The sequence below is a fragment of the Corapipo altera genome, unplaced genomic scaffold, assembly GCF_003945725.1.
Source record: "Corapipo altera isolate COAL_440 unplaced genomic scaffold, ASM394572v1 53, whole genome shotgun sequence".
In the NCBI taxonomy this organism is placed as follows: Eukaryota; Metazoa; Chordata; class Aves; order Passeriformes; family Pipridae; genus Corapipo; species Corapipo altera.
Window position 1 is genome coordinate 3432503 of NW_020884900.1, and position 26468 is coordinate 3458970.

Genomic DNA, 26468 nt, shown 5'->3' on the forward strand with positions numbered 1-26468 from the left:
GTCAGATTTAGATTTAAACTCTCTACCATCGCTATCACCCCATGCTACTGCAGATCCTTCTTATTAGGACTGTCAGGATCCTCGTCCGTTACGTTTTGGAGGACTGGTTTATAGTGACAAGAGGCCATTACTTATGGCTGCATTTAGTCAGGCCTCTTTGCTGCAGTATAAATGTTCCTTTTGCTAAATTGCAGTGCAGGTTTGGCAAAGAGCTTGTCCCTCTGCCACGGCTCACTGAGCCATTTGCATCTGAGGAATTGGAGCCCTAAGTCATGTTCATTTAATCAGTCACTCCAGAGCAAATTGCCAAGTGATTTCTTTGGCAAAAGACAAGTCATGCTTTGCAACTTTGATTCCATACACTTTTCCCTCAGGGTATAACCCCTTCTTTTATTCAATTCCTACATATTTTGCATGATTGGAGGGCTGAATAAAGTCAACAGTGTATATATGTTTTTATTTCAAATCCTGAAGGAAGCTGCAAAGGACATGTATGGGTAACAAGGAAAGGAGAACCTGTTCAGTTGTTCAAAACCAAAATTACCATGGTACTTCATGTATTTTCCTTTATCAAAAATTGTTGTCAACCATTTCATATTTTAGAATTCCTTAAGTTATAAAACAAATGTTTAGGTTTTTTTTAAAAATGCAAACTCAGTTCTTTCTCTTAATGTTTGCAGAGTTGTAGCCTTGAAAAAGGTTGTACACAGGTAAAAGTATGTTACTGAATTGAAACAGACATTCCTGTACTAACAGATTGACTTCCAAGTAAGATGCTTGTTGTAACAGCTTCAATCTGAGTAGAATATTGCTGCTTTTTTCAGTGAGAAGACTTGCAACTGATATCTGCCTTTTGTAGCCCACTGACAAGGGGCAGGACTGGTTCTGTCTCACTGCCACCCACACTGCACACATCTAATAATGCATGACTTTCTGGTAGGCTGCTTTGACTTACTAATGCAGAGGAAGGCTATCCCCTACCCCTAAGTTATTTTCCTGTAGAATTAGCAAGCTGAAGGATCTCAGGAAATTGTCAGGTGAACATGGGAACTGGTGAAATGTGCTGATTGTGCATGTGTTTGAAGGGATAGAATGACACATCCCTCTTTCAGCAGCATCAAATAAGTAGAATAGCTAATGGCACTCTAAATATGCTGGATTTTACATCAGTACAAGTCACTGCTTCCTGAAGAGGATTTCCTTCTAAATAAATCTTCCTTCAGTTCTGTGCCCAGGTGTTCTCTGTGCTGATGCTGGATTCTCCCAGGTTGGCATTTGCATCGTGGGATGTCTGCCAGATGTAGCTGTGGTGTCAGCACTCCATGTCCTGGAATCCTTTTACTTTCCATGATTGAGTGTTCTTTTTTTGCTGCTTTCAAAGTCTGAAAAGACTGTCACAGATAACACCAGGCTCTGTGTTGCACTCAGCATAGCTGAGAATATGCAGTGACAGTGGTTGGTCTACAAAGCTGCAGCTGTGATGGTGTGCTGGGTTAGTGGTCACAAGAGGCTGAGGGCTGAGGGCAGGCAGGGATTTTCAGGTGTTCTTTTCCACAGAAACCTCATAGGAATGTTACCTGTACAGGAAGAGCGTGGGCAGACAGGGAAGCTGTAGTTACATGGATGTGGCTATTGATGCTTGGTCATTTGATAGAGAACAGTGCTGAGTTAGGAGTTTCTTGGCCAGGTCTGTGAACTCCTAACAGTCGTATCTTTGAAGTTATGGAGTCCTCGTGGCACCCAATACTTTAAAAAAAAAAATTCACTTCATTTACATGTAAGAATAATGAGAAGTCAGTGAGAACTTTTGGGCATTAACAGCTCTAAATTTTGATGCTTTTCATTAGTGGAGGTCTAGTAAAAGTCATGCATAGAAATAATGTTGAGAGGAGTGCATATTCTGTTACAACATCAGGAAGGTAAGAAAAAGGAAAAGTAGAATTTCAGAGTTGAAGAAGTGACCTTTGTAGTTAAGCATTCTGCATCAGAGCTGAGCTGTGCAATTGCTGGCCTGCTCCTGTTTTGGGAAGAAATTGTCTTATACTATTATTATGTTGTTTTCAAAGAAGCATAAAGAAAAGGTTGAAGTCTTGACAGCTGTGACAAAGTCTGGTGCCATAATGTGTCACCAGATAAGTGATACTGTACAGTCTGTGGCAGTCAGCAAAGCATGGCAGCCACTATTTATATGTCAAGTTTAAAAGAGAGGAAGTGTTACCCGAAGGGGAGAGAATATCAGAATTTGACAGCCTGGTAGACATCTAAGGTTAAATGTCATCTTTTGAATAGATATAACTTACGTATTCATTCTGTGTATTGAGATCTGAAATTCCAGGCTTTAAACGCTCATTTTGTTACTTTATGGCACTTAAAAACATTGTGCCTAAGAACAGAGCAGAGTTTCCTGCTAGAGCAGATGATGTTAAAGGTTAGGTCATAGTTTTCAATATCTGACTCATACTGTATAAATATGTGGGTGCATATGCAGCCAGCGACAGGAGAGATGCATCTTGCTTATTTACTAATCTTAAAAATAAATTTACTTTCAGTAGTAATTTGTATATTACTTGGATTCCTCCTCTATTTTATCAAATTATTTTTGTGTTTCCTGGGCTTGCTGTTCTTTTTAAGTACTTGTTTAATTTTAAAACTTTACATTAAAACCTTGTTTGCATGTCTCCACAAGCAGCACACATAATACATAGAAAGTAACTGTGTAGGTCTGGGGATTGTTTTATTTTCCCCCTTTTCCCTACCAGAAGTTGTTTGTCCTTTGAGCATTTGTTTGTGTTTTGGTTTTTAACTTCTTGAGTACTCTTATCCCTCTATATTACTTGGAGTGGGAGAGGATAGAGCAAAGATATTTCTATAGTTATTTTCATGATCTCAGAAGAAGAGACGTTGTAGCCTTTAAACAATATTTTCAGCCTTTGTGGGGAACAGCATGCTTTGAATCAGAGGCACCAGATTTTCCTCTTCTCAAGAGATTTGTCAGTATCTTTTTTACACTCTGAAAGCTGTATGAGACTTTCCATTGAAATGTGAATTACAGTGCTCTGATCATATGGCTAAAAAGATCACTTTCTGTGATTTCACAATTAGTCTTAAGTGTTGCAGAGACCAAAGTTAATAATACCTTCATGCTGTTTCATCCTTTCTGTCTGCTTCTGGTTTTGTGTGAAATTGGTAGTAAATCAAATTATTTTCCAAGCGTTACTCGAAAAATAATATTCTGTAGTTTTAAAGCCACCATTTCAGAATTTGAATGATTTTAATCTAGAAACTAGTAGAGGTAGTGGTCTCAAATACACATTCACTGGGTGCAGGGGAAGGAGGGAGGCAGCAGGCTGAACTGTGACCTTTGGATTCCGCTCCCCAGCTGCAGTGCAAGGTGTGTGTTCTATTCTCTCTGCTTTTTGCCTTAAATGCAGCATGCAAATCTAACAGCCAGTCACATCTGCTGCCTGCATCCCTAGATCAGGGGAAAAATTTCTACTGCAAGGAAAAATGTGCTTTTCTCTTCTTGATCTTCCTTCAGCCCATTCATATGGCAGAATGTGGGAGTTTTGAGGCTTTTGTGCTCCTTCATGTATTGCAGCTGCACCACTTTATGTTGCTTTTCTTCTTACTACCTCCTGCCTTAGCTTTCCTTAGAAGAACATTGCCCACCATAAAGAACTTTTTGCATCTTTTAAAAACAGGTATATGATACATGAGTAGGGGTGTGAGTGGGTTCATCTAAAGCCTGGGGTTGTGATGTTGAGCTCAGAACTGGCTGCTGCAACTTGGAAGAGAAGCTCTGGACTTTCTCTGAATATATTGGCTTGAGACACTTTGGCAACTAAACACGTCAACGGTGGGCTAGACAGTATCAGGGAGGGAACTGAGAAAAGGGCATGAAGGATTTGGTGTGACTTGTCTTGAGTATAAAAGCTTTAAGAAGCTTTGTGAAACATTGGTGTGCACATCTGTTTTCAGTGTTGTCAATTCTGATCTTCCCTGCTCAGGAAGAATGTTAGAACAGGTAGAGAGAGAGAGGCAGCTTAAAACAGTCACAGTATCAGCTGTCTTACAGGAAGAGATGGAAAAGACTGCAGCATGTGGGACCAGGCAGGCTGCACCCACTATGTAATCCAGTGACTGTGGTTCTTGAGGGAACATGGTGGGGATGGACGACAGAAAATGCCCAGGATTGCATCCTCTTGCACAGGATTTCCTGTTTCTGCTGCGGAGGCCCAATGGTCTGAGCCAGGAGTGCATTTCAGCTGCCATTAACTGGGGAATGTCACAGGTGATTGTCTTGGACTATGACCTGAATAGGAAATTCAGGGAAAGCATTCCAGTACTTCTGTGGTTAGGTAGGGATTTTGCAGTTGAGAATTTGGTTCATTGCTTTGGAAGGAGTCAAATGATAACTTATTCAAGGTTCCTTTAAAAGGGCATTTGGTGACATGTTTTCTCAACTGCAGCTTTTGAGAGTTGTTTCTGTATTTCCATCAGTGGATTACTGCAAGGTAAATTCAGTGAGGTACCACCATGAAAATATTACAGATTTGCACAAAGACTTATTTTTTTTCTCATTTCTTCTGGATGGGTCCTATTTCCAGAAACTTTCTGTTCAGTCATTATTTCTGAGGTAAAATGCTTTTTTTTCTCCTTTGTTTGTAACAGGTTCTTGAAGATGCAGAGGCTCAACATCTCTTCCAGTCCATTCTTCCTGATATGGTCAAGCTGGCACTCTGTCTCCCTACTATCTGCACTCAGGTAAGTAACACAGCCAGCAGGTGTTCTGTGGCAGACCATTCTCTGCAAACTGTAACTGATGGCTAAGGCCAGAACATCAGGACCATGTTACCTTCTTAATAAAAGCTATAATTTTTGTGTTGAATGCAGCTGAGGCCTTGGGAGCAGAACAGACAATACACATCTGAAATTATGTAATAGCATGTAAAAAAAAAAAAGTAAATCTTACTGTCATGGTTTTATCCTGGGCTTCAGTAATACTTTCCTTTCTGTATGCTTTTCATTTCTTAAATGAAATGACCATGCAACATTTCAGATTGTAAAATCACACTTAGAAACTGCAACAATTGAATAATCCTTAAACATCTAATTTTTTATTTTAGAATTTTTTTAATCCTAGAAGTGGTATTTTCATAAAGCCCTCATTTGCTTGGGAACACATTGTATTCTGCTTAGAGCATATAGTACGTGCATGCATACAAACCTTAAATAATTCTTTATGAATGCTGTGGGAATTTGTTCTGGAAGTAATAAAGCTGATAAAAGTGAATAGGACTGGTCAGGCGAGGATGTAGGTAACACATTAGGAGGGTAAACAACTCTAATTTGTAAACTTCTTTGTTTTTATTTTCCAAATTGATTCTGTTGAACAGGAAAATCTCTCCCTACTTTGTTATGCTGTGAGAGTCCTAAAGTAGATGCATAATTTCAAACTATGAATATTTCTTAAATTTTTTTACTAGTAACTTGATGAAGGAAGTTGTTTGAGACTGCTGTGAAATTTCTGAACACAAAGTCAAGCACAAGACTTGCAAGTTCATGTAGTAATGCCTTTTATAAAGATCACGTACTGTTAGGCAATGTAAATTGTGAAGACCTTTGTCAGACTCATTTCTTTGGTTAGACTTAAAGCTAAATTTGTTGCAGTGTAACACTATCCAAAATATTCTGGTTTTATAAGGTTTTAGAACTTATTAGAGTGAACTGCTCAGGCTTTTTTATCCTTTTAGCTGTATGACTTCAGACATCATAGTATAGTGTGTTGATTAAACTGCCAGAAGACAGAATGAGATTCAGTGAACATGAATGTAGTAGTTATAAGAATGAAGGAAAACCTGTTTGTTTTCTGGAGTAAACAGGGCTGTGTATTCAACAGTCTAAATTAGCAACAGTTTCTGTATTCACAACTGAAAGGATGAAAATGTAGCTGCTCAGCTCTACTGGAGCCTGGCTAATGATGATGGCTGAGAATTTTGGAAGAAGAGGTGAAAACTATTCTCTTTCTCCTGTCAAGTGGGTTTACTGTAATTATTACTCCTAAGCAGTCAGAATGATATATCCCCCCCACACCACATATTATCACATAATTAAAAAACCCACATAAAATACCATGAATGCTGTGAGCCAAAGTTCCAAATCAGGAGGCTAATGCCTGATAAAAAAGATGTATAACAAAGTGAAGCTGAGCTTTTTGTTCATTCGGCTTATAAAAGAAATGGATAATTATGCACTTTCTGCAAATACTGTCAGTGCTATTTCTTAAAGTAGGATGGAAAAAAAATTCAAAAAGAGTCACAGAGTTATGACTTCCTTGTTTCTTTGTAAAATTTAAAGCAGGGTTATTGTAGCTGAAAGCATTCCTTAAGGGCTCATAACCATACAGCTATTGAACGTGGATTTTTACTTCAGTTTTTAACATTGCCCATTTGCAACATCTTGTCTATTTTTTCCCTCTCTCCATTCCCCATGGTTTTGTTTGATAACTTGTGTTTTCCTGATCTTTCTTTTTATTATTGATTAGAAATCTGCAGTTTCTCAGGCAAGCCTTTTCTGAATTGTCTTGAATAAACTGTTCTTGACTTTAATGGTGCTGCTGATTAAAGGCTTTACCAACGGCCTAAATTACTCTTGCTCTAATGTAACAAGTGTAATTTTGTGCTCCTGTTTTTTCTTTCAAAAAGGGTAAGCTAGTTATTTTTCTCTCTCCTTCCCTCCCTGCCCCCTGCCCCTCCTTCCCCCTCACTTCTTTTGTTGGTAGCCAATACCTCTACTGAAACAGAAGATGAATCACTCCATCACCATGTCACAGGAACAGATCGCCAGCTTTCTGGCCAATGCTTTCTTCTGTACTTTTCCACGTCGCAATGCGAAGATGAAGTCTGAGTATTCTAGTTATCCAGACATTAACTTCAACAGGTATGGCACTCTGGAGTAAATGAAGCCGATAACCCTCCCGGGAAAATATTACTGGTGTCATTTGGGAGAGACACTGGTTTGTTTCATGTTTCTGTCACTAATTCCAGTAGTTTACTGTCTGGGGTTTTTTCTGTGCTCTAAGGGACAAGAAAACTGTGCAACGCTGCAAGAAAGGATCCTGTGCACAGGAAGATATGATTAATATTCCCAATTTTTTTTCTTCCCCCTGCGTGAACATGCACAGACACACTCCTGCTCTGGCAGGAGTTAATTAATTAATTAATTATCAATTAATTAGATTGATAAAATTCCCTACCTCCTCGTAAGCCAATCATCTGCAAATGGTGTATTTTAGTTGAGCTTGAAGTGTTCTATGTATTTAAATTAAAGGTCAGTGTTTCCCCAGCCATGTTTCTGTTGTCTCTGTGTCATCATCAAGGGTGATGTACACATTAAGTCAGATCAATAAAACTTTGTTCTTCAGCATCCATACAATCATTTTAAGGCAGTTGTAGAGCTGCATGTTAAAGTTAACCTGTCCTTTTTGCTTCAAGTTAGCACACAGAGATTTTAAGACCACAATAAGAATTTACCTAAAGATACTCTGATTCCTAAGCAAAGCTTTATTCTTTTTTCTTCAGTGCTAGATTGCAAACAGATTTGATTAGAAATTTTTCTTCACATCTTTGTTATAATTTAAATATTCTTATACCCCTTTTAAATGAGGGAGGAGGATGGATACATTTTCTGCAGCAGAATATTATGGTTCATGTGGAATTGTAGATTAGAAATGAGGGTTTGTTTCTTGGCACTTCCATACAAGTCTGTGTAGATCCACCTTAAGTCTGGAGCTTGGATAGATAATTGATCTAGAGCTTTTCTTATTCCTTGCTGTTAACATATGTGGTGTATGTGCTCTGACAACTGAGATGAGATACAAAACCAGTGTTCCCTGTGATCCAGGACACTTGGGTGCATGTATCATGAGAGCTGTATTACACCAGAATTTCCTGCAATAAATTGTCAGGCATGCTGATGAACTAATAATGGCTTTGGTGCTTGCTGCCTTCAAGGGCTTTCACAGGTTTATGTAAATTGTGTATTTCAGAAGGGAGACCAGGGGCACTGTCTTGTGTTTATTCCTAGAGTGCAACAGATGTGGGTGGGCATTAATATGCCATTCAATTCAGCATGTTTTTCTACCAGTAGTTCACAAGAACAAGTAAATGAAAGATACCATCGATGCATTAAAAAATATTGATGTTCAGACAGTGAAAGAGGACAGAAAAGGTCTGGAAGGAGTTCTGTTTGACCACACACTTCTAGCTGTATTTTATGATATTTTTAAAGGACTTTAAGCTACCATTTTTTGTTGTAACTTAAACATTCTATAAACCAAGTGGTTAAATTTAAGTTGGATAATTTCTTACCAACTACAGAATAAAACACTGTTAAATAACTGGAGTAAATTCATATTCTCCTCTATGAACATTTCAGAGCAATGTCAAGTCACAGTAGTACAGTGAAATACTTGGGGTGTAATACTGCGAACTACTTTTAAATAAAGAAGCCTTGGCAAATTATTAGGTAAATAGTTTCCTGCCACAGACTTAAGGAATGACCAGTATAAAGTATTAACCATTCAGAATTCTCTGCCCTATTCCAGTCAGTCCTCCATTGTTTTCTGACTTGGCTTCCTGATGCTCTCACTCACAGTAAGTTCCAACAATGTTGTTTAGAAGGGAAATACAGCAGACAACCTTCAGGCTTTCCTCTTGCCTTATGGAAGAAGTAATGCTCAGCTTCTAGTCACATGGGATAGAAAGCCATTTTTATTTGTGCAAGAGCAAGAATATTGTTGCCAAACTGGAGAAAAGAAGGGAAGCTGATGTCCTCTGGTTCTTGAGGATTAAAAGTGGCTCTTCCTCAGTGTTTGCCAATTTATACATTTATTATATAAGTACAGTTTCCCTTTCCAGTCCTTTACTTTACTTAAACATTTGTTACAGCAAATCCACACCCCTATACCCTCTGTACTTTGCATTTGATAATAAACAGGTTAGTGAAGTAGAATAAAAGGTATGACAGGCAGTGGGTAAAATAAGAGGGAATGTGTTACTGAGAGGGGGACTGGCAGGATAAAAGCAAAAGGATATTGAAGGTTAGTGGAGAGACTACTACAAGACTGTATAGTTTTCTGTTACTGTATGTAACCTGACTTAGTTAAAATCTAAAAGGAGGAGGGAGAAGTATCCAATTTCTTTTTTCCTCCCGCCAACCCTGTATTTTCTCACTCTTCAAAGTAAGTTCTTTAGTAGCAATGACAGAGTAAAATATCATGTTTTCAACTGTTGTTTCAGGCTTGCAGTGATGACAAGGTTTGATTCACTGCATTGTGTATTTTCAGCTTTTAAAAAAAAGTCTTTTGTGAAGCTGGATATACTCTAAAGGCAATAGGCAGTGACTGAAATTAAAATGCTTGTGACTTCTTTTTTTCCTGTTTATAACAATGTTTTGATGTAAAGGCTTTGGAGGCTGCTGCTCTGCTCTCTGTGCTTAGCGATGGGCATAACAGATTGTTCACACAGCAACCTTTTGTCCCCATAGTATTATGGTCTGCAGCTTTTTCCAGACTTAGTTCTTTCCTCAGCATAATTCATCTGCTACATGACTGTGAATGAATGACTTTGTTCTTTGGGTACCAAAAAATATTCTGCTGTGGTTCCCTAACAAAGCAATGTTACTGAGTGGATGCATTTGAGGTTTTTTTTTTCTTTAGCAAAGGTGGTGTTCCTTGATTCCACTATCCATGTCCTGTCCACATTAATACAAAAGGCTTTCACCCCTCCCCTCTACTCCTTGAGACTGAAATACTGAAATTCTTGGCTTTAAAGTTAGTAACACAACTGTGTAAGTTTTATTGTGGTTTTTGGTTTTACACAGCAGTCTTTTTGCAGACTTCAACATTAGTGCCTCTTTATAAACTATGAAATAGTTATGGTTTTTACATTTAAATGCCATTATGTTCCCTCTTTCCCCCTAGTCTTCTCCCTGCTCTAGGTTTTTATGTGGTATTAACTACCATATTGTAAGTTCCACCCCTACTCCCCCCAAGGTACGAATCTGTTTGACAAAACAGCAGCCACTCAGTGCAAGATGTTGAAAATTTACTCACAGAGACATAACTGCAGCTGTTTGGAAGGAGGGTGTTCTGTGTGTTAGTATTAACATACATCATCTGTGCTTTACCTCTCCTCTCCTGCCTGTTAGCCTTGCCAAATGAGAGGAGGAAAAAAAGGTGGCCATTCCTCTTTTGCCAGTGAAACACTCAGTTTAATAGTATGTTGTGACACTGACTGTCTGTTTTGATTATTCATCTTGCTACAGACTGAAAGTCACCTGTGTATAATTAAATACTCAGTAATTTAATTGAATTCTTCCCTTTTGTACTTGGCAAGGTTGGGCCTATTATGATTCTTAAGTTATTAATAACATAATTCATTTCAAATATAGTTGATTAAAATGGAATTGGTAGTTTAAGAGCTTTAATATTTATGAATTCTAGTAGATAGAATGGCATCCATTCAGTGGCCAAACGTTGGATCATACTAAGTAGCATAATATACTGCTTCAAAATATCAAGCTAAATTTAGAGTGTTCAATTTTTCTTTTTAAAAACACTGCTTAATGTATTTGATGGCAAGAGATTGGGCACCTTTATGTAAAAATAACCAATCACAAAAGAAAGAAATAATTGAATTTACAATTTTATATATCTTATTAATGAATTTTTCATGGAAGTTGCATCCTAGTTGAATGTAGAGCCTGAATTGCATTGACTCTCTACATTTATGATGTTAGTTGCAGAGTTTAAAGTAGTTTCTTGTGGTGATAGTTATAATTAACCTTCTTTGGTGAATAGTTTGTGGTTTAATTAGGACTTTCATGAAAAATGTATCCCTCTTGAAATATACTGAGGTCAAACCATACTTTCTTGCATTTATTTTTTATAAGATGCTAAAATGGTTACCATCCAGTCTTGTTAGACAAGACTGATCTTGGGCATTTTTCTTTCCCACTGTTAACCAAGTTATCAGACCTGTGTTAAGACACTATAGAATTTGGTAATTTAGGAAACTATCTGGTTTGGTTATACATGAAAGCAAAATACAAGGAAAAATATCTGCAATCTTGAGTCAGTGTTCTGGAAAGGACATAGGTTTGTCAAGGACCTGCTTTGCTTCTGCTGGGTCTTCGACCTGCTGCAGATCTGTCCTTAGATGTTGTGTCAAGTTAGAATAACTCATCTGTTTTCCTTATTCAAAAAACTCCCATAGTTGAAGTGGAGATGTTATGTATCTGTAGTAGCTCCCCTTATAACTGAATGTAGTGTGTCTGATGACATAAGCCTGGTGGGTCTTTTGGCTCATATATTAGTGGATGACCTGGCCTGAAACCACCAGTATTCCACTAGCACTGAATTTCTCCATGTTTATGAAACAAACCTTTAAAGTAACTTCAAGTGGTTGGAAATGACGGGAAAAACACACTAGTTAAGATATATATCTTTTATGGAATATATAATACATGAAAGGAAATGGGAAACTGTATAGTACATTTATGCAGGAGAACTGAAATCTAATTTACCAGTAATGCAATTGTCTCTCCATAAACAACATCAATTACACAACACTAATGAATATTCTCTGGGGAATAAATTATTTAGTGACTCTCAGAGATGACTGAGATGCATTGCTCCTCTGAAAGGTGGTTCTAGATTTTCTGAGTTTACAGGCACTGATCCTACAAAACTCATTCTGTTACGCCTGCCTTGGGTATATGTTCTCATTAGCCATGGATGGAATACTTTGAGTATAATTTTATGAAAAAAAATTTAAATCAACATTTATGTTTGGTAAATGTGGAAATCCTCTTTAAATAGACAACTTCAAAAGGACACTGTTTATAACAAGTCTGGCATAATTACTTTGCTGTAGTGATTAAAACAGTACTTAGTCTGAAGAGTTTTGTTAGCTTAGTAAATATAATAATTTAGTCCAGAACTTAGTTGTACCACGCTGTTGGACATCTCTGGTTTTAGATCCCCAGGGTAAAACAAAGTGAAACAAAGTGCTTTGATAAACTGTACCTAATATTGGAAATCAAAGCTTACAAAGTATTTCATGACAAGTATGATACTGGTTTTGAAAAAGAGGGAGTTTTATGTTTCTCTTCTATTTGTGGAACTCCACTTTTTTTTAATTGTGCCATGGGGTTGGGAATTGCAGGAGAAAGACAGAAGAGATGTGCTCCCTGGTGTAACTGATGCAATCCTAAGTGATGTGGTTATTGAGCCATTCAGCACTATATTGGTTTTTCCTTCAGGGTGCTGTGTATCAGTATGAAATTTCAGTGGTTCCCATTAAGGTTGTGGCAATTGAGGATGCTCAGCCATTTAATCAAAATAGCCCTCAATCATAAGGAGAGCAATACAAGTTGACAGTAACATACATAAACATACTATGTCCACTCCTACATGTATATATATGTCAGATAACCATAGGCTTGAAATGCAGCAAGGTAGAAAAAGCAAAATACTTGGTTTATTCTCTTTTCCAAGTGTTTTATCATTCTATACCTTAGGCTAAAGCTCTGTTTAGTGATTAGCACTGTTGTTGAGGTCGAAGGGAATTGTTCAGTATTTTTGTTTCTACCTTAACTTTCCATCCTTCCAACTGCTCGATCCCTTTACTGGGTGAAATTTGGCTATCCATAGTACTTCTTTTTAAGTCCTTCTTTCACTTTTATTTGTAGGAGAAAAATGATGTTTTAGTAAAATGTTTTATACTTGCTGGGATGTTATCTTTAGTGAGATCACACTAAAATATAAGAAACAGCACAAGTGTATCTTCAACTATAGTAATAAAGAAAAAGGCACTTTTTAGTGCCTGTGGGGGAGTTAAGGAAAAAGCACATAGTTAATTGTAGGGATCACAACACAAAATTGTGTATCCACACTTCTGCAGACAACTCCTCTGAAATGCCATGGATTTATGAATGGGAAGTATTCTTTAGATTATGATCCAACTGCTCTTAATGTTCTTAAATCACGTTCCTGTTGCATCATTGGCAGTGCAGCCTTTGAAGTTCCTTGCAGATTTTCCACTTGCCTCATCACTGAAAGGAGTTAAGAGCAGGTTCTTTAGAGCTTTTGGCTCCAGCTTTAGCAGGTGGAAATGCTGGTTGAAAATAGAATTGTGAGTTTGCAGTTGAGACTGCAAAAACCAAAATTATTGATTTTCAAATGCTTTTTTTCCCACTAATTTTTTTTTTTAGGGAAACACTAATGCAAAACAAATGCACGTGTTTTTTGTAATAATTATTGAAATTACATAAACTATTGCCTTGTAACTTTACTATAGGTTTGCTGACAGTTGTTTTAAATTTTCCCAATATCAGTTCTTATTATTTTTAATATTTTATTTCTCATATATAGGATTTGTCTTCAGAACAATTAAGTCAATTAAGTGTCTGAATATTTGCTAGGAAAGAGTTTTCATTTAGCCACAATGACTTTAACAATCTACTTTATGTTTATGACATTGTTCACACATCTACTTATGTTTTAAAATATCTGACTTGATTGCTTGAATAGTTAAGTGTATCTCTGTAGAGGTCTTCTGTGTGATTAACATTCCCACTACTGGGGCCTGGAAGCTGGAGAGCCAGAGATGAATTTACAGCTATGTTTGGTGGGCAGCCCTGGAAGCTTTCTTAGCTCCAGTACCTGCTAAATTTAAGTTTGCTGCATGGCAGTGGGAACATCCTGTACAAAGCAAAACAGCTTACATATGCAATTGCCAGTAATATTTCAATTACTTCACCTGAAAGTGAACTTGAAGTGCTTTGCATTTGATTTACAGTGCACTTCATTTGGATGAGTTCTTTAATTGGAATTAATGGGTTTTGGCCCTGGGTGTTTCTGTCAGGAAATTATGTGGTTTGCACTTGGATTTTTGGGTGGTTTTTTAGTAGGATCTGTGCTGGAGAAAGAATTTTATTTAATATCTAGTGATGCCTTGATGTAGCTTTAGTCTTTAAAATATTTACTTCAAAAATAAAATTTCCCATAATGTTGCCTAAATGATCATTTCAGAAATAAGGTTCAAGGTTAAAACATCCAGAACTTTGTCGTGTTATGTCCTGAGTTAAATTAATGGGGTAGGACTGGGCCATTTTCAAATCATGTAAAAATCACTTCCATTTGCTGTTGCATTCACAAATATGACTGGTTTTGGCTTGATCTGACTTATTTCAGGCATAGTTTTTCAAGTTCTGCATCACTTCTGCCCGATTTACTTGTTATACAGAATCATCAATCACCTTTGTGACATGAAGAACTCTGTCCTGAGAGCTTACAACTTAAGCAAGATGTCAGTTTGCTGTAAAGAGGCAAAAAAAAAAAAACTAGTAGAGGCATGATCAGGCTAATAAATAAATAAATAAATAAACCAGTTTAAAGGCTTTATAACAAATAAGACTTCAAGATAAAAGGTCAGAGTTAATTTAGGCATTTAGGTAAGACCTGCAGACACACACACATGAGCTCCTTTTATGAACCCCTATTAGCTGTGCAGGCACAAACCCTTGATAGAACTTACATATTGGCCCATTTTAGAATAGACTGTATAAGTCTGGAGTTTGCCTTCTCAAAGTCCTGATTCACTATTCAAAGAATAACAAGTTAATAAAATTAGCTTCTGTGACTTAATATAGATTTTGGATGAAATTGATCTATTCAGCCTGTGTACCTCGTAAGAATTTTCAAATACTGAAAATATCTAGTTCACTTAACTGCTGAAAACTGAATTCATCTGACAGAATTCTGGTTTTAAAGGCAAGCTGTCATTCCAGTACATGGAAACAAATGAATAATGTTGTGTCATTCCTTTACTTAAGACTGTTTATTGAGGGGGGAGAGAATCTTACATCCTCGGGGCTTTCAGTGGATCAGACATCTTTTAGTGAACTTCCTATTCAAAGGGTATTATTTCTGAAGTCACTGCTATTCTTCCTTCCAGATAAATTCCATTATGTGTTGCCAATAACAATGCCTTGTCACTCTGTTGGAAATGAAATTAAGTAATGCATTTTCAAGTTGCTGGAAGACAGATGATGCAGTAAAAGTATTTCAGCTAACCTTAAAAGAATACATTCACTTAGGGGCTAAAAATAGGATACTTCTTTTTAATGCTTTGTTTTTTTACAAATGAATGGTAGAATGCCATTAAAGCCCAGTGGATGGAGCCATTTCTTTTGGGGGAAGGTTCCTTCCTTTAGAAATGCTGCTGGTGCAGTGCAGCTCTTGAAAGCAACACGGTTGCGTTAATTGTTCTGTGTAACTCACTGAGCTGAAAGAAGGGTAAGACATTTGTTCTTGGAGTACTCAACATACATGTTTTCACCCCTTGGTCACTTAATCCAAGCCTGTTAACCTTTAGATCTGTTGCAAATAAAACTGGTAGCTTTCCTGAATGTTGATATTGAAATGACATTTTTTTATATTTAGAAGATTGGTACAGGTGAGATAGGCATTCACTTGGCATCTTCATTAGAAACGTAACAAGTCAACAAACTTGTTACTCCTAAAAGGCTGTCTAGAGAGTTCTTTCTACAGTACAGCACTTAAATGCAAGGCTAATGTAATATGTGCATAATAATTATAAAAAATCAAATTGCAGTTAGTAAGTAGCATTAATTACTATGCACTATATCCCTGAAATCTAGTTGATTGCTTTTATTTCTTGTTTTTCAGATTGTTTGAAGGAAGGTCACCAAGAAAGCCTGAGAAGCTTAAGACCCTTTTCTGCTATTTTAGAAGAGTCACAGAAAAAAGTATATCCTTTATTCTTTTTTTGAACTACAAAGCAGATGCATGTCAAATTTAATCCCTTTAAATTTAGAAATGGCTATGCAGCTTTATGATGGAAGTGTCTAACAAAAGCCAGCTTGCAAAGTACACTGATATTCATATACAAATGATTACCATGTACATGATACCTGCAAGCAAATTCTTGCACAGGGCTTGTTCTGTTTTCTTTTTTCTGATAAATATATATATATGTATATATGGGGTGTGTGTAAAATCCAGAGATATATATTCACCCCCTTGTAGATGTAGATAGATATATATATATATAAAAGTGTGTGTGTATATCATTGTGTATATGTGTACACATAAATATATGTATAATGTTTGGAATATATGCAACTACTTACCTCACAGCATCACAGTGAGAATGTAGGGGGAACTTGGCACCATATGCAGTCATTAAAATCACAGACTTTAAGATTTGGAGTCAGGCTTCACATTTCCTGCAGTATGCAATTCTTTGACTGGAATGTTTGTAGTTTGAGGGATTTTCCCCTACTTGTGTTGATATTTCAGGTATTTCCCTTCTATTGTCCTGAAGCAAAGCTGTTGTGAAGTTTGCCCAGTTCAAATAAAAAAGTGATAGCAAGACATGACATATCTGCAACTCTTTGAGAAATTAGTGTGTTGTCAGATCTTCTGTTATTACCATGAATTTGAACATCTGCACAAGCTTTCAAAAATAGATTTATTTTTGTGATAACTGTATCATACCTTATATATTGCATTTTGGGGGAGAAAGAGATTTTACTGCAGTAGCATACATCACATCTGCAGCAATATCCTTACTACAGTCTTTTTTAAAGAACCATTTTTTTACATGGCAGCATTTTCCTATTAGGTTCATATTTTCTCAGAATGTTTTAAAAGAAAGACAGCTTTAAACTATTAAATATAAGAAGCCCTTGGTTCAGTCCATCTTCAGTTCATCATTTTAATTCACCACAAACTAAATGCAGCTATATCCTGTTTCAGCTGTCAGACTTTCAGCACTGTCAAGAGAACTAAATTTCTGAGGTAAAAAGTAAATTATGATTTATGTGTAGGACTGAGAAGAGATACAGTGTACTAGCTTTTTTTTAATACTTGAGTTATAAAGTTTTCATGCAAACCAAATCCTAAATTTAGGCAGCTGTCCCTGACCCACTATGCATATGAAATTTGTTGGGAACATGATTTATGAACCTACCATATTAGATTCCATAAGATTATAACTTTAAATAATATTTAATGAGATTCTTGAATACTCTTTTCTTGAATTAAAAATTTTTTATTCTTTTTTTTTTTTTGTCTCAGGAATTCCTAAGACTGAATAACTTAGCTCTCTAGTTTGCAACTCTTTTTGCTGTAAATAGTAATTGAATTCTGTGTAAAAGGACACAATGGAGACTGAAGACTTTGCACTTAAAAGTTGAATGCTTAGTTTGTAAAATACTGCAACTGATACCAAGAGTTCCCATCTGGAAAAGCACTTGATTACTGAATGCTGTGCACTTTTCTTAAGAGCAAGTAACCCTTTTTTCCCCCTAAACCCCTATAAATTGCGAAGAAAAGCATAGGACAGTTTAAGGCTTTTAGAAGGGTGAGTCTGTGCTTTACATACTGTTTTGAATGTTTTCACAAGCCAGTGTAGTAGACTTACTGCAGCAAAGAAATGACTCTCAAATTGAGTTTTTTTTAGGATGGCATCATCTGATAAAAGGCTGATATTTCCTTTCTGTTGCAAAACTGAACTTTTTTGAGTAAAATAAGGGAAAAAGATGATACTGCATCCTTCCTGCAGAGAGCAACACCTCTTCTTTTTCTCTTGAGGACAGGAGTCTTTTCTCAGTTGGAATACAGTGAATTTCAGTAGCATCTTGGCAGGGCTGAAAGCTGCTAACACTGCATCTTTATTGACATAGTAGGACTTTCTTGGAAATATGAGCTGCTACTTCAGCCATCCATAGTACTCACTCTGTGGTTTGCCTGTTGATACTGAACAGTAGCTGCTTTCAGATGTGTACAGTTTCCTTTTTTCTAAGTGGCAGCACATTTTACTTCAATTACTGAGTCTTTATAGTAGTGTTTACTGTTAAAGGGAAAATCATTTAAGAAAAAGAACAATACTCAAACTACAAAGGTGTAAGAGAAGTAAATACTTTGATCTTCATGTTATTTGTCTTTAATTTGAGCATAGGCTGTCAGGGAAAGATTCAAAGCAGCTCTTGAGGAAAGTTAAGCTCTTGGTTTCTGCTAAGAATGAGGATTGTAATTTTAAAAGCTTACCAGTTAAAATAATCTAAGGACTAAAGCTCCCCTACTTAATGCATTTTCCTTTGGGGTTGGTTTGCCTGTAGAACCTACGGGATTGGTGACGTTTACAAGGCAGTGTCTCCAGGAATTTCCAGACTGGGAGAGGTAAGTCAAACATCCTGTTAATGCAAGAAATGTCTTAAATCCATGATAACTGAATCTCATTCATTTGCAATTGATTCAGTCCTGGAAGAACTGCAGAAAACAATATTTGCTATGGATTGTTGCAGAAAGGAATACAGAGGGAAGTGGGTGAACTGCGACAAGTAGTTTGTGTCCTGATTTGTCCATAAAGCCAACAAGTCTTAAGTCAAGTTTTAAAACATAACATGTCTTTGGTGCTGTTGCTTGAGTGGGGAAAAAAGAGAGAGATGACTTTAAGAAACGACAGGAAATATAACAAAATATGGATGATAACCAGCATGAACACAAGTGTGGCAGTTTTCTTGCTGGTTAGCAAGTTAATGTGGGACAAGAAAAACACAAAACTCCAATTTCAAATTTGTGATTTTATGGTGAAAGAGGTGAAGAAACTGAACAATTTACTATGTTAAACCTTTACAAATTGTTTCTGAATGGCAAACGTGTTTTCTTTAATCCTTCAGGGTTTGTGGTTTTTTTAAACCACCTTATGTTTAAGGTGTGTAAGAAGTTTGGGTTTGGCTGAGTTTTGTTTTAAAATTGTCGTGTGGAGGTTCTGCAATTGTCCTTTCTGTACAATATTTTTCCTCAATGGTAGATCTCAGAAAAAACTATCTAGACTGCATGTCACCTATGAAGGCACCATCGAAAGCAATGGACAAGGTATGCTACAGGTAAGTGCATGCAACAGTTAATGTGGCTTTATGTCATGTTTTTGTTGTACTTTTATGTTCTGCCAGCTTAACAAAGTTATTTGTTTACCCTCAATTGACTTAAATGACAAGATGTTATGCAGTGTAAAAGAAACATCAGAATTAATTCCATGGGCAGTCTTACACTGTCAGTGTTCCCCAGCTCTAGGTAGCACATGTACCTGCTACAGAAATGGCTGACAGAAAATCACAAGCCCTGGACAGCTTCAGGTCTTCTGGTTCAAGCCAGGATTGAAGATTGACAAGATAAAAGATTCAGGCTGTGATCTTGATGACTTGTCAAGGGTTTCAGTTTATTTTTAAAAAATTATTCTTGTGCCCCAGCCAGTGACCAGGTCAGTGGTTCAGGAGACTTTCTTGCTGCTGCCAGCACCACTGTTTCAGTCTGGGAGGCAGTCAGCAAAAGAAATTCATAAGGAGGATGTCCTCTCCATATCTATAGGAAGGAACATATTTGAGTTTTCAATATTTTTGTTTGCTTTCTGCTTTTCTTTTTAAAAAAGTAGATTGCCTTCTGAAGTTCTTTTAACAAAAAAAAAACCAACAAAGCAACAAAAAACCAAACCAAACCAAAAAAAAACCAACCAAAAAAAAATCACGCAAAAAACCCAAACTACAAACAAACAAACCCCCCAAAACAAACAAACAAAAAAATTGGAACTTTCTTAGCAGGAACAAGTACTGCATAGGAAGAGAAAGAATAGGAGGACTTTTTTTTTCTCCAATGCTTTTTGCTCAGACTTTAAAATGTCTCATGACTTTATGAAACATGAGCATTCAAATGTGTGTTGAAATTATTAAGAACTCAGCAACTGCTCAATAATAACCATTTTTATAGTGTTGCACTCTGCAGAAGTGAGTATTGCCTAGGATGTGATATTTTTCCTCCTGGCTATTTCATGCCAAATATTTCAGCTCAGTTGAAGAGCAGTCACACCAGGAGGGAGCAGGATGACCCAGGCAGGACAATGCAGGAGTCCCCAGTGACCTCAGCCTTGACTGGCTGGCACAAGCAGAGCAGGGATGGTGACAAGAACAGTTCCTGCTGACTTGCTGGTGGCTGTCAGCCAAAGGTGATGAGTCAGGCAACCAAGGACAAACCGAGACATCCAAGCAGGGACATCCAAGCACCAGCAGGGACAGGGCTGGGCTGGGCCCACCAGTGATGTGTCTCAGGCGAGCTCCAGGACAAGGAGGTGTGTTTGTAACACGGGCCTGAGGTGGGGTTACTCAGCACAGTTAAAGTGCTTTGGGGGCCCTGGCACAGTGAATATTTGAGTAGCTTTCATGTAACTTTTTTTATTGTAGTCAAGTTCAGTAAATCTCAAACAACTGGAAATGTGTTGGTATTTCCAGGATAGACTAAAGGAGCACCTGCTGCTGTAGTGTCTGGCTCTTGGTGTGCTTTAGGCTTGCCTCTGACTCCTGATCAGTTTGTAATCCACACAGGTGTTCATGTCACTCCAGCAAGTTCTGTTCTCCTCCTGTATATGTGCTCTTATCAGCTATCTAAATAAAAACCAGTAAGAAGCTAATAGCGTTTGAAAGATGAAGTGACTTTTTAAAATAATAAATTTCTATGGGCAGTTAATTTGCATAAATAGTAATTACTTTATTGAATAAACAAAATCCTTGTAAAACTGTTGTTTGTATGAAACTGTAATTTGCAAAATGTGTACTATTGCAGTAAAAAATATCCAGAGCTTCTCTGTTTCAAGCAGAAACCTTAATAGTCAAAATTACTTGCCTTGTTCAAGTGCATTTCAAGGAGAATTTGTAGGGGATTCTGTTAGTGCATTTCAAGGAGAATTCATAAGGGGTTTTTGGGTATAGAACTGTTACAGGGACAGTGCTAATCTACAAATTCTTCAGTATGGACAGCTGGGGCAGAATGCTTATTAAAGGACAACTTAATGATTTTTCAATATCCCTAAAAAGCAAAAAGTCTGCTGTAATTTGATGTTTTCATCTTTCACATTTACTGAAATGTGTTTTATTCTTAAATATGTACTCTTCAAGGAAAACCTGCAAAACCTGGATTCAGAGTATTTGAGATGCAAAACTTGTTTTGCTGTGTAATGTCTCACTTGTCTTAAGTTTTCTGAGAAGTGGAATGGAAAAAAAGAGAAAGGCATGATCATGTTAATCAGTCCCTCTGCTTGTATTTTTAAGTGATAGCAGCAGATTTCAACAGAATTATTGAATTTGTACAGGACTTTATTTACCTTGGTAAATGAAAGGATTTTACGCTATTTGCTTATCTCATAATCCCCCTGAATGTATTTTTGTTAGGTTGATTTTGCAAACCGTTTTGTTGGAGGTGGTGTGACTGGGGCAGGACTGGTACAAGAAGAAATTCGGTTTTTAATCAATCCAGAACTGATTGTATCGAGGCTCATCACTGAAGTCTTGGATCACAATGAATGTCTTATCATCACAGGTTGGTCTTTGCAGAAAATGTTTCACATCTAATTCTGATTTTATATATAGAAAATATATTTCAGGTTGAAGTTTAGTATCTTTAAATGCTTTAGGGATAAAAAAGAAAGAAGGCAAAAAAGTCAATACTCATTTGACAAAGAGCTTCCTACTTTATCCCACCCCTTAAGACCATGTTCCAACAGATGCTTTGTGAAACGGGCAAAAAGAATAAAAAGTGAGAGCAAGCAGACAGAACTTTTTTGTCCTGACTGTCTCTATCTAAAGAATGCTGTTGGACAATGTAGGTGACAGCCACAGTTACCAGCTATTAGCTGGTCCCAATTATCAGTGGGTAATGCTTCTGTTAAAGGATGGGCAATTTTTATTCCTGTCTGGAATTTGTAACATTTGGTGTGATCAGTGGGATTGAAAACTGAGAAGAGGAACTACATTCTGGTTACCTAAAAGGGGAGGAAGTGGAAGAGGAAAAAATCAGCATCCATTAAAAAAGGGTAGAAAGTCAGGAACTGCCTGTTAAGGACTTTGATCCTGTAAGTTACACACGTGTATTTGTGTTGCTTGTGAGTTTGCAGTTGCAACATCAAAAACTTAACTGCTTCTCCAGCGTGTTGTTGAGGGGCTGTGCATGTCCAGTGCTTTGCTGAAACAGATTTCCTTTTTCTGTCCACCTCTGTCATAGAACTTGGAATGTTTTATTATCCACTGGATCAAAATAGTTTGCATCAAAAGACCAAATGTCACTGTTAAAAACAGGAGCGGCCCAGGTCACACCGTGTGTGTTTGGGTTCTATACACGAGAACAGTGAGCATTTCTCATGACTGAAAAATAAAATGATGCTACAATACTTTATTTACTCTAAAGAATAGCTATACAGAAAAAATATATGATCAGAGAGATCCTGTGGGTAAATATTGTAATAGATTATGTTTATATTTTTCAGTCTGCTGTAGTAAAAATATCGTGTTTAGGTACCTGAGCTGTCTCAAAAATCAAGAATTTGTATAGGTTTTAGAATACAGTTCTTGGAAAAGTCCATCTGTAGCACTTCTTTCTCTCACAGGCATACACAGTAGAAAATTGAACTTAAATCTTGCGAGGCTTACTCTCTCCTGAGTTATTGATTGTACTGGGCAGAACATCTTTTGTTTTCAGTGTTATACTTGGTAATCTTCTTAAGACAGTGTTTTATTTTGTTTTTCCACCCTGCCAGAATTAATGCCTTTTCTGTGAAAACTTTTTGATAAATTGGCTTTTGTGATTACCTTTTAAAAAAATGAGTCAGAAAAAAAATTCTTGGCTATCACAAACTTCTGTTATATATTTTGGATATGATACTATATTAACATATTGAAGCACTGTTCTCTGGATGAGGGGGGTAAAAATAGAGCACAGCTATCAGTCTGAGTAATAACTGATGGGGGAAAACTCTAAATGAATGTTTTGAAAGACCTTCTTCCATTCCCCTGCAAAAAAAAGAAATAGTGATTTGGCATGGACAAATAAAGGTGAGGGCGTTTTTTCACTGCAGCAACATTTAGTTTTCTTGAGTACTTTACAGTGTTTTGTGATTAGTATTTGTGATATGGTGTTCTTCACTAATGGAAATATCCATTCCATCACTTTTATTTAATCCCTGGATCTCTTCCACCTTGGTGCTTAGCCAAGTCTCCCCTGTGTCACAATCCTCTTGATAAATTACGTTCTTTGTGATGCATCTTGACTCAGTGGCCTAATGGGTATAACTGTGCAGCTTAAATTTGCAGAGGAGTCCAAGAAATTGGGAGATAAATTAAATTTGTTGTGATTGCACAGTATCTGGTTAATATCACTGCTGTAATGAATATGGAACTGGTCAAGCAAACAGTCAAGTTCTTCAGCATGGACATCTACCTACAGAAATGTCAACAGCAATGCCAGAGGTTCCCACAGCTGCATTTCTGGCAGAGCTGTAAATGAATGTGAGTGGTTTTCATTCAGATTTCTTTTTCATTCTGTTTTTCCCCTGTTTGAGCTCACATATACTCAGGCAGGCATTAAGAGCAATGAAACTGTGTTCCATGTTTGCTTTGAATCTGCAGATGGCCAGTCTGGACCACATCTTAGCAATGCATTTTTAGAGGCTTCTGACCACATTACCCAGGCAGCAAATGAGATCAGATAATTGGTTCAGCTGAAAATTTACTCAGGGGAAAATTGTTTTTCAGCTGGATTTAGCAGGCTGATCGTGCCAGTGTCAGGAGAGCCAGAAGACTTAAGGTGGTGCAAGATAAGGATTGGAAGAATTGACTGAAAGGGAGAGAAGGACCTTCCCCTCACTTTTGACACTAAATGTGCCTTTATGTTGGTGACTACAAAACTATACTCTTGCAATTTTCACATCTACTTTTTATTCAGTGCTAGTAGAACTGCCTCTCCAGAGGTAAAATCTCTAGCTCATAAGAAATACTAGAGGAACACTATAGTGGAGTTTTTCCCAATCTCTGGAAACACTATAATACTATACAAGTCATATGCAAATGTAAAGCTAGACTCTGCAGTCTGAGAAAGGTCTGTTTATTGTTAGTAGTAGTTGCAAATCTTTCTAGGTTGATGAGATCCCTTAAACACCAACACTTGGCAGTTTCACTTTTTGTCTAATGCTGTAACTTTTACCAGTTTCACAAAGTATAGGTTTTTGAATGGTACTTTTATAGAGATTCTTTTGACTTTAGGTAGGCTTTTTTTTAGGTTTTGTAGCTTTTTTTTAAAGTTCTGATGGAACTCTGCTATTATGCATTATTTGTGGTTTGCCTTTTTTTACCCCTTTATTGTTTTTAATAGGAAGAAAAAAGATTCAGCAGAAACATTAGGATATCCAGCTTATCCCATACTGCTTCTGTTCTCCCAGAAACAAAAGTTTATATCCCAGTAGTTCAGAGGCAAAAGTGCTGCCAGTTGAATAATCATTTTTGTCTTACAAATTTCCAGAGCTTCACTTATGAAAAGTCATTGATTTTCATTAACTTTGGGTTTCTGGAACATGACTTTAGAGTTTGTGTGATTTCTTTGAGATTCTCTGCTATTGATTTTTTTATAAATGTGTGTGTGTTTGCTTGTTTGTTTGTTTCCTGGTGCTTTTGTCATCAGACACTACAATTCCATAAAAATTAATGAAAACAATGAACATTGAAGAAGCCAGCTTAATACTTTAACTATCATTTAATCTATCCTGGTACAATATCTTGATAACCTAGTGTTTTCTTTCCACACATTAGACACCAAAGGAAATGCTTCCTTCTTGAAGCTGGAAGTTTTGTTAGATTGTCCTCTAGAGAGAGCTCTCAGAAAAGTCCCATACTTCCCTTGTCTGTCTTTTCTTGCTGTATGCTCGGACACTTTTTCCAAGCATATCAGTAAAACTGAATTTTATGTATGTCAGGAAGAGTCTTGCTGAAGGTTGATAGTCTGCAATTCAATTAGAAAGCTGATTTCTGAGTATTGAAGCTACTTGTGGTTGTCCTTTGTATGAGGGCACGGATGTGTGTGAATACATGGGCATTCTCTGTCATCCACAGTTTTGAGATGGTTTTGTATCAGGAAGTGAACTCTCACTGAGGAATCTTTTACCATCCCACTCATTTTGCATAGCAACTTCTCAAAATAGCCTGGATTGGGGTTTGTGTGCCCTCAGTATGATTAATCATCTAGACAAATCTAAATAAATAATGAGTGGATAATAGGGCAGATGAGTTAAAGAAGCGCTGATAAGCCTTGGCAGTTAAAATTAATAATTATGGATAAATGGGGAAAATGTCTTGAAGGATATGCATAATTTTAAACAGTTTTTAACAGCTTGTTTCCTATGCTTGAGACTACTGAAGACCAACATTCAAATTCCCTTGTCAGCTTTCACTTCTTGTGCTGTCAGCTTTCACTTCTTTCTAAAATCTATTTTTTTCTTGTTCTATTTATAGGCATAGCTGGTGTCACTAATTAAGGGGTTGCTCAACAGTTCTGTTCTTACTGTTTATAACTTGTGCCAAATTATACCTGTTAGAACTGAAATTCTCCCAACAAGTTATCTTTTTCAGTCCCTACTTCCAAATTCAGCTGGTGTGAGCTCAGAACTGGGGGAAAAGTTGTGATTTTTCTGTGGCATTACTTCAGGAGTATTTCTTTGAAGTGTTTGTGCAATCCCTAAGTTTCGAAGCAAGATCCTGAAGCTCTACAAAATGAGGCGAAAGGCAGCCTTTTAGAAAGGTTATGATCCTTGTTCTCAGTTAAGATGTGCTCCTTCTTGGTCTTGGGATAAACCATTCAAAAGGAGTTGGTAGAGCAGAGCACAGTAGCTGAAATTCTGGTGGCCTTAATAAGCTGCTTTCTTACAGCCCTTCATGCTTGACAAGATACGGTGTTGGACCTTTTCAAGAGCAGCCAAGTGTGTTCCAGACCGTGTTTTCTTGGGTCCTTGTGGTTTTACAGCAGTGGCTTGTGGTGCTGACCACTGCAGCTGAGAGCAGTGGCCTTTAGTCCATTCAGTGCCATTAATTGCTGTGAAATCTGACAATTCCTGCCAGGAACCATAGTGCACAAATGATGCTGAACAAATGTAAACGAAACAAAAAGAGATGTATTGGGCAATGAGACAAAGCTTTTAACAGTCCCGCTTATGGCTGTGTAAGGTTGCCTTCAAGAGCCTGTAGGGCAACAACTTGGGTAACACTGGCATGTTGGAAATCTGTTTGGTTTCTGACCATCAGGGTTTTCTTCAGCTGTATGGATTTCATTTTGTTAGAGAAATAAAACTTGTTAGAATAATAAAATGTGTAAACATATAGCTCACCAAATACATTTTTCTTTGTATTTTTCTTCTCATGTTTCCTAAACTGTCAGCCTGGATGTTTGCTAAATTGTGTTGAAGTGAGGCTGCCACATTTTTAATGGCAGAGTGACTGTTACCATTGTGTTTACAGGTAGTAAGTAACCTCAAAAACAAAAAAAGAAAGGCAAGATGCCATCACAGTTC

At 37.1% G+C, this 26468-nt stretch overlaps 1 protein-coding gene across 2 annotated transcripts in view; it reads left to right on the forward strand.

Moving 5' to 3' along the window:
* PARG (poly(ADP-ribose) glycohydrolase) overlaps positions 1 to 26468 on the forward strand; it is a 64152-nt gene that overhangs the window by 23504 nt on the left and 14180 nt on the right. For both annotated transcript variants that reach the window (XM_027649436.1, XM_027649435.1), the window contains exons 8-13: positions 4672 to 4764; positions 6782 to 6939; positions 15755 to 15834; positions 18211 to 18271; positions 18906 to 18981; positions 21313 to 21460. In XM_027649436.1, coding sequence (XP_027505237.1) covers positions 4672 to 4764; positions 6782 to 6939; positions 15755 to 15834; positions 18211 to 18271; positions 18906 to 18981; positions 21313 to 21460 — 616 coding nt within the window. The remainder of the gene's footprint in view (positions 1 to 4671; positions 4765 to 6781; positions 6940 to 15754; positions 15835 to 18210; positions 18272 to 18905; positions 18982 to 21312; positions 21461 to 26468) is intronic.